The 10969-nt window shown below is 42.2% G+C and overlaps 2 protein-coding genes across 4 annotated transcripts; one reads left to right on the top strand and one right to left on the bottom strand.

Moving 5' to 3' along the window:
• The first annotated feature begins 1054 nt into the window (after positions 1-1054).
• On the top strand, positions 1055-4160 carry LOC135563502 (inositol 1,4,5-trisphosphate receptor-interacting protein-like). Of its 3 annotated transcripts, XM_065006184.1 has the most exons (3): positions 1107-1247; positions 1399-1513; positions 1664-4160. In XM_065006184.1, the coding sequence occupies exons 2-3, from the start codon at positions 1420-1422 to the stop codon at positions 4003-4005; spliced, it is 2436 nt and encodes an 811-aa protein (XP_064862256.1). In that variant the 5' UTR covers positions 1107-1247; positions 1399-1419; the 3' UTR covers positions 4006-4160. The 3 variants fall into 3 exon arrangements, with proteins under 3 accessions (XP_064862255.1, XP_064862256.1, XP_064862257.1); XM_065006183.1 differs by lacking the exon at positions 1399-1513 and having other exon boundaries at positions 1055-1182; XM_065006185.1 differs by lacking the exon at positions 1399-1513 and having other exon boundaries at positions 1109-1247.
• A 1382-nt stretch (positions 4161-5542) lies between these two features.
• Positions 5543-9068, bottom strand: LOC135563503 (zona pellucida sperm-binding protein 3-like). Its single transcript, XM_065006187.1, has 7 exons — positions 8461-9068; positions 8171-8283; positions 7923-8023; positions 7670-7838; positions 5902-6013; positions 5706-5792; positions 5543-5622 (listed from the first exon to the last, which is right to left on the bottom strand). Exons 1-6 carry the CDS (start codon positions 9001-9003, stop codon positions 5709-5711), a joined length of 1122 nt encoding a protein of 373 aa, XP_064862259.1. The 5' UTR covers positions 9004-9068; the 3' UTR covers positions 5543-5622; positions 5706-5708.
• Positions 9069-10969: the final 1901 nt, after the last annotated feature.

The following is a 10969-nucleotide window of genomic DNA, read 5'->3' as shown; positions in this document are numbered from 1 at the left end:
CATTTTCCAAATTTTGGGAGGGAGTACTGCGTTTAAAAGCAAACTCATTATTTATTTAGATATCTCCCCTTTTGTGCATATTCAAATACTTTGCCGTCAACGGATAATATATGTATATAAAAATAGTGTTGACACTAGCATATAAAAGCATGCTGATGTCATTGACATTGAGATAACGAGTCAGATCTGCCTCTGTGTGCCATTATATTTTCAATTTTTGTGGTGGCATCATGTTATGTGTATGCTTGCCACCGGCAGGGGCTGGGGAGTTTGTCAGGATCAAAAGAAATATGAAAGGAGCAAAAACCAGGTAAAAAGTTAGAGGAATACACACCTCAGTCTTCTGAAAACCCTGGGATAGAGTTGTATCTTTCAGTTGGGAAATTACACAATGTTCTATGCAAAAGACACGCCAGATTAGCTTTCCAAGAGGTGTTGAGTGTTCCAGTCTCAGTCCTGACTTACATTTCAGAGACATGGTATGAATATTGCTGTCCATCAATGAATTACAACTCAATTTACTGAGCTGGAGCAATTTTGACAAAAACAATGGATAAATGTTGCCCTTAAGACAGCTTTTCCCAAACTCGGTCCTGGGGACCTCAAGGGGTGCACATTTTGGGTTTTGTCTTAGCATTACACAGCTGATTCAAATAATCAACTTATCATCAAGCTTTGATTATTTGAAGCAGCTGTGTAGCGCTAGTGCAAAAACCCAAACGTGTACCCCTAGTTTGGGAAACGCTGCCCTAGGAGTTGTTTAAAGTTGGTAGAATCTTATTCAAAACAATTCACAGCTGTAATGGCTGCCAAAAGAGCTTGGGGTGTTTAAAAAAATAAATAAATACAATTATTTGGAAAATGTTCTGTAATTCAATTTGAAAATGTGAAGTAGGTTGTGTAGATTGCAAAATGTGAATCCTTTCACAGGCAACTCTATGTACAGTACCTCTATATTTGTCCCTGATGTGTTGTGTCTGATGACCCTGATTCTTATCTGAACAGTACAGGAAGTGTGTACTATCCGGTTTGCTCTGTGTATTGCAGAGGAAAGTGTCGCACAGCCACAGCACATGGGCAGGGTACTCACTCAGGAAATAAGTCAACCTACAACTGCATCTAAAATAGGAAGAGATAGCAGTGTTGCTGTGCAAGGATCTCTTTTTCGTTTCCTCCTCTACGGTACGTCCATAACGACCATTGCCAAGTACAACTAAATGTACAACTAGACTACTTATTCCAGTCAGGTAAGTGTTATTATTGCAACTTTTATTTTGATTGAGAAATAATGCTGTTTTGTGTGCATACTGAAGGAATTTATCAAAAGTTAGATGCTTTCGAGCCAACAAGGAAGTACCCATCTCGGTCTCTCATCCACTTACTGTTCTTTATGCTTAGCATTGTCGTTTCTCAACTGATATGATACATCGTTACGGATTTCTGCTAAATCGGAATTTCACAGAACCTACCTGCACCTTTGATTTCATTGTACACACTGATGCACCCATCGAAGGTTTGGTATAATTTATCATACTGTGTGTTAAAATCTCATATTGGAATTCACATGCGTTTTGAATGAGAAGGATGGGAAAATAGATATATATCAACATGGATATCATAGAATAGAAACCACATTTTTCATATGTCTTATTCTACTCCACAGAGACAACGTTAAGGATGCAAGATACCATTCTTCGGGTGTTTGTGCTGGCAGTTAGTCTACTGTATCCCATCCCCAGAGAGGACAGAACAGGACAGGTTCAGGAGCAGGATGATCACATAATGGACATGCAGGAGCGTGAAGATTGGCTGCTGAGGGAGAGGGCAAAGCTAGAACAGGAAGTGTCACCACTGGTAACCCAAGAGGAAGGGCCCATCGACCAAAAACCCTTACAACTTGAAGTACAACAGGTCGATCAAATTGACCAAAACCATTATCAAAAGGGCTTGGAAGAGACTCTCATCGAACAGAAACATTCTCAAGAGAACAAAGAGAAAGATGAAGAGAAAGAGGAGGGATCTCACATTGACCATAAGCTTTCACAAGTACACCAAGATGTACCTAAGACAGAGCAAAACCAATCACCAGAGGACAAGGAACAGTCTACCATTGACCTCAGCCTATCATTAACCCTTTCACAAGGAAACGACCAAGAGCAGCATGCTTCGGACACAGAGGCATTTCACAATGACAAGAAGCTGTACCACTTGGACAAGGACATGGCGAATGTCAATCAACAGTGGCCACAAGAGGTCCAGACTGGTAGTTGCAATAGTGACCAACAGACATCACCAGAGCGTCAGGAAGAGTCTCAGGTCGACCAGCAGCAATCTAAAACAGACCAGGAAGCAGAACAGGAGGTGCCACCTATCTTCAGTACATCATCAGAGGGGAACCAGCAAGAGCATCTCACAGACCAGCCGTCTAACACACATCAGGAAGTAAAAGTACCACCCAGCCTCAGAAAGTCAGACGACCAGCAACATCTCACAGAACAATATAACACAAACCAGGAAGAGACACCGATTCTCAGCGAACCATCAAAGGATGACCAGCAGCAGGAGCATGTCACTAATATCATAGACTCGGAGAGCGACTACACCTGGTACCTATGGAACACATACTCCCTCATCTCTTTTGTTCATTTCTCCATTAAATTCTTCAGAAGACGTTCACAGAAGAAGCCCCATCCAGGAGAGATCATTCAGGAGGATATGGAAGACATCTCTGTCGTGAAAAACCTCTCGGCTGACGTTCCGCTACCGGACCGTGATACACTCAACCGTTTTTACGACAAATGTGTCAAAGTCTCACCCAATGAGAGCTGGAGGGTGACTGAGTTTGTGGAGGGTTTTGCTAATGACCTATTAGAAGCCATGAGGAGCATGAGTGATGTGGAGGTTGGCATGGTGATTGAAGACTTTGTGGTGGAGAGCAGGATCAGTTCCCTTGTGTGTGACATCATAGTCCCCATTGCCCCGTTAGTGCCATACAGTTTCCAGTTTCAACTCTGGTGTAACCAGGCTATTGATGATATGCCACCTGAAATGGAGGGCTGTGGTAGAGTCAAAATGGTGGATGATGGTGTGAACCAAAATGGCTGCCCATGTCGCACAGCTGCCATAGGAGATGATGATATGCTGTGCCTGCTGTGTTGTGACAATGAGAAAGTCAAAGTGGTAAAAGTCACTGATGTATTGGATAGCGCTCTTTGCTCAAAACACACCCCTTACCTGGCCAAAACCCAGGTTACCAAATGGTTCCAGACCACAATTAGAAAAGCTTGGGGACAGATATCCCACAAATACGAATTTGAGCTGACATTTCGCAATATGGACGCCCCAGGAGCTCTGATGGTTCGATTCAGATCAGGGAAGGTGATAGCCTTCGATATGGCTCCCGTGGTGAAACTCAAAGACACTGAAGCTTATTTCACCATTTCTCATTCCACTCCACCTAGGACCAACTCATTGGACACATACTGGAGCCTCTCGTTGACCACTTACGAGGACCACTTCCTGAAGTATCTGACCAATAACCTGCCTGAAAACTCCTGCCACATTCACTGCCTTGGAATTGTAGCGTTCCTTCACAAAAAGCAAACGGGCCTCACAGGCAGAAGTATCCTGACAGATCATCACTTCAAAACAGTGTTAATTCACTTGCTTTTGAGTAAAGAGCCTTCTGACTGGTACCCTGAACACTTGGGTAGCAGGTTACGTGATGCATTGAGCTTCCTAGAAAATAGCCTTCAGGGCAGGAAGTTGCTTCACAGCTGTATTGGAAAGCCTCTGGTTCCAAGTGAGATTGGACTCCCTGCTGTATTTAATGATGCAGAGCCTGTAAACCTCTTCCGCCCTCTTGGGGTACAAAATGGCAGCTACACCAAGACTGTAAAGCACTTGCAAGAGATGCTCAGGAACTCGTCCATGCTGATACAGGAGTATTTGCCAAAGCCAAAGGAATGCAATGGTCTGGACAAAACTTCAACTGGTATAGAGTGAACAATTTAAGGTTTATACTGGACAATTAACTGTAAAGATGCCAAATCTACAATGACATGAGGAAACACATACTTAAGTGATTTCATGTTATTAAAATGCAACTGAAAAGTTCCACCCCACCACCCAGACCCAAATAAATGCTTACTTGAAAGTTACCTGAAATAATTTAGAATTTTTTCAAACGTGGGCCAAAACAAGTTATTTCCTATAGCCCAATTGAAAAAGTACAAATATTTCCAAAGACCAAACAGACCTGGGGTGAACTGCGTGGTAGTATATACACTGAACACAAGTTAGATCATAAATCAGTAAATTGAAATACATTAGGCCCCAAGCTACAAATTTCACAGGACTGGGCAGGAGCACAGCCATGGTGGGCCTTCCCACACCCACCAACTTGGGTGCTAGGCAGAGCCAGGCCCAGCCAATAACAATGGGTTTCCCCCACAAGAGGGCTTCATTACACAGTACTCCAGTTATCTGAGTGGCTGGTCTCCAATGACCCTACAGATGAAGAAGCTGGATGTTAAGGTCCCGGGCTGGTATAGTTACTCATGGTCTGCAGTTGTGAGGCCAGTTAGACAATGCCCAGTGTTCTAAAATGTGCGGTAGTTTATGGTAGTGAAATTAACAAAATTCTGGCAAACGCTCTGGACACAATTTAGACATTGTGGTCGTGTGAACACTGCATATTTATGAGTGTTTTGTTCCCATCAAAAAGTCCACCTGTGTGATGATCATGCCATTTAATCAGCTTCTTGATTTGCCACACCTGCCAGGGTGATGGAGTATCTTAGCAAAGGATAAACGCTCAAACATGGATTTCAACAAATGTGAACACTTGAACTAAGCTTTATACGTATGGAACATTTCTGGGTTCTTTAATGTCAGCTCATGAAATTAAGTTTACATGTTAGATTTATACATTTGGGGATTTTAAAATTACATACCAATAATTTCCAAATGCATTCCAATATTCAACTACTTCAAATAAAACATCACCAAATATGTCAAAGTAAATTTGATCCCAGTTCTGCCTGGACCTCTGCAGCCATTTTGAATGAACTCAAGACACATGATAGTTTAAAAAGTTTATTTTATCAAAATAATTGTCCACTGCTCATCAAACCCTCCCACCAGCACCTGAAACCATGAGGGAAAACAATATTACTTTCAGAAATGTTCTCTTATATTAACATGAAACATTCTTAAGAATTAAGCAGAGGGACTGAGTACCTTCAGTAGCCCCGTTGTTGAAGGTTTCCATGTTCCATGTTTTATTTTTAGCATGGTCGTCATGGGCCATCGTCGTAAAATGACTGGTCACAGTTTGTGCGTGAGCTATGAGAGAGTTATCAGATCAGTATTGCATTTCCAGATTACGGTCAAACAAACCATAAAGTAAAATATACAATGGTGGTATGAATGCCCGGGTTAAGTCCTCAAAAATGGCTTCCCATTCCCAAATGTGCTCAGATGAAAGGGTTGGTGACAATGAGACAAGACATTACTGGTCATGAACCAGGCCTATGCTCACCGGAGGGTTGTAGAGAAGGAGAAGGACAAGAACCGACACAGCATGAGCAAACCGCAGCATCACCACACAGTTCCACCCACCTAGGACAATCACAGCAAATATTAGTTAACCCTCATCGCAAGGAGTCCCTCAGAACTCAAGTCAATCACTCAGGTGAACCTACTTTTTAGTCTGTGTCATAGTTGCAGGATTTGAAACTTGGAGTTGGAGTGACATTCCCTGTAGTTATTTCACAGTGCAAGTGGAGTTTCTGAAAGAAAATAAATGTACGTTCTTTAAGGTGCATTACTGTAGGCCTGTAGTATTAAAGAAGCAAACCATCATGATACGTTGTTTGGAGATTCACACGTGAGTCAGACCTGATTGTCCAGGCCCTGGAAGATGAAAGCTCCGACAGTGAACCTCAAAGCATTGTTGGTTGTGTGTGACAGGAACTTTGACTGGACAGTATTCTTGCCATCCACCATGCATCTAGTGAAGAGAAGATTATGTACTTAAATCTAATCCCTCCAATTTGGGACAAGGTTCACCCGCTGGTTCTTATTCTCACCTTGTAAACCAGGGACTGAGTTAAAAAAATACACTAGGGCTGTGTTACACAGGCAGACAGTTCTGATTTCTCTTGGTTGAGGTTTAACAGCCGTTGGCATCCAATATATTGCGTTACCACCCCCAACTGAATTATAGGTCCATTACACTGCGATACAAAATGGGAACCAAAAACACTGAATATTACCCTATTTTAACCTCATCTGAGCCTTCCCCAGGCCTACAGGCTGAGAGGACAGGACACTACCATGCTACACGTGTCCCCACCACCTTACTGAAGCACATGCAACTCAATGGCCTATCCCTCTGTGCTGTCAGACATCCCATTCACAGGAAACCTCCGATTTGCTCACCCTTGACCCATTCTCTACTTCACTCCCTCAGCACTACTCTGACGAGCCAACAAACACGTCTGATCCCCAGCAACATGTGCACCCTACAGTTGACCACTATCCAATGACACTACACTACCCTCTATCCCATGCCCTTCCGCACACTTCCACATCTTGGAATCTCCCTCCTACACACTGACATGACCATAAATGTTGCAGCTGAAACGGCAGTGGATTCGCCACAAAAGCGCCAACAGGATAACTGATACATCCTAACATGATCTTGTCAGGTAAATACTGCCTCAACTCAAAAGGGCTGACAGGATAACTGATACATCCTAACATGATCTTGTCAGGTAAATACTGCCTCAACTCAAAAGGGCTGACAGGATAACTGATACATCCTAACATGATCTTGTCAGGTAAATACTGCCTCAACTCAAAAGGGCTGACAGTGACACACCGTGTCGCCACCAGGTCTCCGTCGCACCAAACTTCACAGGAATCGTCAAATTCCATTGCGCCACCTCTACACTACCCCAGAAAACACTACCCCAGAAAACACTACCCCAGAAAACACTACCCTCAATGGTGCGCAAAGACTATACAGAGCACCTGCTTCCTCTGATCTAAAGAAACACAATCACAAGTCCACTTCACCTACTCAAAAGCACACCCTCTTTCCCACCCATGGATCAGCCAAAAGACCTGGTTTCAGACTCTTAAAAAAAAAAAAAAAGAATTTTAAAAGTCCCACTGGACCAAAATGCATCTTTATCATATCCATTCCCTCAACGCAAGGCTCATGCTCCTCACAAACCTTGACCCCTTCAATTTCACCTCCATAACTCAGAACTGGCATCTAGCCCACTTTCAACTTGACAGTCTTCCTCAACATATCCCTTTCCCTGTTATTGCTAGAGTCAAATTCAAAACCATCCTCTGCCACCATTTGTCTTTAAAACCTTTCCTTCCAATCCTCTTCCCTTAACCAATTACCCAACTCCTGAAAATTGAAATGTCTTCAGGCTTTGGGAGACATGCTAAGTTCTGTACTCCCACTGCAAACTTCAATTTGACCAATCAGATAAGTTCTGAAAGACATGTGATTGGTCTCAACCAATTAGTGGACAAAATAGAGTTAGACTGCCTGTGTAAACTGCCCAGCTGTGGAATCTAGCCAATTAAAAAGAAATTAACCACCAGGAACAAGATAAATTGTAGTTCTATTACAAAGAGGTCTTACCCATAGTTGTCGACCACAGTGTATTTGAGAGTGGAGTTGGGGCTAGCAGTCACGTAACAGTTGTTAATATACACCTGCCGATGCAAAGAAATAGTGGGAACTTTGGCCTCAAAGTACATTGGTTGTCCAATGATATAGGTTGCATTTCCAGCGAGCCTGTTCCATGATTCTGAAGAAAAAGAATAGAGTTAAGGTTTTTTAACAATACTGCAAGTGTATTCTGATTTGGGTGACATCTGTCAAGTCAACTCACCATCATAAGATGTGAGGGTGACGCCAACCTTTGATTTAAGGACCTTGAAGACTTTCCCCGACAAACGAGGATGAAAGCCAAACTTGTAAGAGTGGTGGATCCTGCAGAAAATGGCCATTAGTGCAGTCAGACACTCAATAATATCCAGACTAGCACACTACCTAGTATGGAGCCATGTATAGGATATGCTAGTGTGGACATTGGAACGTAGCCACCAAATGTGAAATCATGATGAAGTGGTGGTTCACCGATTGTAGCGGCATTCGATGTGAACAGAGAATGGCAACTCCCTCACAATACCGCCTATGGCCTCTGGCTCGTACTTCAGCACGTTGGAGTAGGAAATATAGTCAGCGGTACACTGGAATAGGAGGGGAAAAAAACTCTAAAAACCACCAATACATCTGAACATTCTCAATCATTACAGCCATGGAAATACAATCCCTTCAGACCATTACAATTTTACTGGATCACTCAAGGCATACATTTGATGTCTGAGTGACAGGGGATTGTATTTCTGATGGCATTGGTAGCCAACCTTTCTATGGAAGCTACAGCTTTTGATGTTGTAGAGCATGTAGTAGTGTTCCGCGGTGGATTTGTTGACTTTGCATTTGTGGAGTTTGAGGTACTTGCAGGCGTCGGGGTTGGTGAAGGCATCCTTTCTGATTCTCACATAAATCCTGTCGAGGTGGCACAGGACCTCAACCTTAGAGTGAACTGGAGGAGTGGTGGGCGGAGAGGCGGTGGGCAGCAGGATGTACTTGACTGAGAGGGGCAGCGGCCTGAACTTCCCTTCAGGCTTGAAGACATTCGCTTGGTCCTCAGAAGCACGAATAGGGATGTATACTGGTAGCTTCAGATAGTCTGGCTTACGAGAATGCTCCAACATGGGAGTGGCCACAATTTGGGAACGAGATTTGACCTTGGGTTCAGAGTCGTCATCAAACCTAAATCGCTCCTTCTCAACCCACAGAACTTCAGTGTCATTCCCATCATCAACAGCTAAAGGGAAGCCCTTACCTGACAAACCATACGCAGAGGAGTAACTCAGGAGCAAAAGCACCAATTTCACCACCATCTTGCCCTACACCACCAAATCTCTCTCTCTCTCAACTAATCCAGAACAGTGGCAAGGTGTATGAGAGAACCACCATTTGCTTGTGTGTTTTATATACTAGCTACAGCACCCAAGTAATTGCAACACCTGGTGATGACTTTAATCAGTAGCAGAATCAACCAATCAGCAGTCACCAGAGCCCAGTTTTTCAAAAGTTATATTATCATAGTTTCATTTTAAAGCAGCCATAAATCGCCTTGTGACGGGGATGGACGTTTATTATGTTCAACAGGGAGGGGCAATTGAAAGTAAGATTCACAATAAAAGGTTTTATTGTTGAAACCTTTCTAGCCTGTCTATCTATGAGTGACAGGGTTGACATTATGTTTGACCCACCACAAAATGGGCCAAAAGAGTAGAACCAGCCCACCTGCTTTTATACTATAGTTTGACTAATATATGTTAAATGTTTCTTCTGAAATAAATATTTTAAAATAAATTGTTTCACTACGTTGAAACGAGAGCTCAGTTCAGAGTTGACCTTAAAATGAGGGACAGATGCATATTAAATCACATTAAATGAATAATAATCTTCAGAAATTAATTTGTCAAAGCAACAAAATAACAAAGCAACAAAATAACTAGGGCTTTACAATGATGATGGACTCTTGGAGAAATGTTGGTATTAAGTGGGTTATGTTGGTATTAAGTGGGAACCAACTGAAGCTAGGACAGCAGAGTCCCTACAGATCTTCCGAAAACATCTGAAACCCTACCTCCTCAAACAGTATCTTAAAATCTTTCATAGAAGTCAGAGGGTGCACAGTCACATGTCAAAATTAGGAATTTTGCCACTTTAGCAAGTAATTGTCCATATAAAAACATTGGCTTATTAAATGATCCATGTGGTCTATATTAAAGGGCATTTCAATTAATATAAAATTCAATATTGGTGCACAATTTTCACCGTACTTAAAATATCAAACGGAAGCAAATGGCACTCATTTCGTGGAATGACCCAACTGCTGGAAGAAGTAAATCGTCAACCTTGGCTTTATACCTGTTCAGACAATACACTCCAGGTGGCAGTATGCACCCTTTCAGTTTGTTTACCAACTCAAAGTAGTAGTAGAAGAAGAAAATGGGCTACTTCAAAATGGAGATGAGATAGCCTCAATGGTGCCACAATGTTGCGTCACAGAGAGAACAAAGAGCCAGATGTTTCACCATAAAATCTTAAGCATCTGGTTGGAATTTCCTCTTGGTGGAGAGAGGAGGCCAAGTGGCCGGCAGTGGGAGTGAGATGGAACTGGGCCGACATTTGGCTGATTTTCTCATCAAAGAAAAGCCTGATCTCAATACAGTTTTCTGTTCCAAAAACTATGATCTGTTATGAACAGAGTACACTACGTTTTGTAGATGTGACCCTTTGCCAAAGTTTTAAAAAATTACATTGTTTACATCGAATTTAGTTATCGCACACTTCACAGAGAAGGCGCTCTCTTCTTCGTCTTCTTCTTGGGTGGGGTTTAATGGCGGTTGTTATCCAATATGTTGCATTACCGCCCCCAACTGGACTCTAGTAGAAGAAAAAGAATATATAGAAATAGTGGCATGAGGTATAAATGCACAGTGAATAACAATAACGAGTAAAAATAACATGAGTATATACAGGGAGTACCAGTAACTAATCGATGTGCAGGGGTACGAGGTATGTACAGTTGAAGTCAGAAGTTTACAAATACCTTAGCCAAATACATTTAAACTCAGTTTCTCACAATTCCTGACATTTAATCCTTGTAAAAATGCCATGTTTTAAGTCAGTCAGGAACACCACTTAATTTTAAGAATGTGAAATATAAGAATAATAGCAGAGAGAATGATTCATTTCAGATTTGATTTCTTTCATCACATTCCCAGCGGGTCAGAAGTTTACATACAGAAGTTTTTCCTCCAAACGTAACCATGGTCATTATGGACAAACAGT

This window comes from Oncorhynchus nerka, linkage group LG21 (genome assembly GCF_034236695.1).
Source record: "Oncorhynchus nerka isolate Pitt River linkage group LG21, Oner_Uvic_2.0, whole genome shotgun sequence".
Classification (NCBI taxonomy): Eukaryota; Metazoa; Chordata; class Actinopteri; order Salmoniformes; family Salmonidae; genus Oncorhynchus; species Oncorhynchus nerka.
Note: the sequence above shows the minus strand (reverse complement) of the source record. Positions and strands in the feature narration are given on the sequence as shown.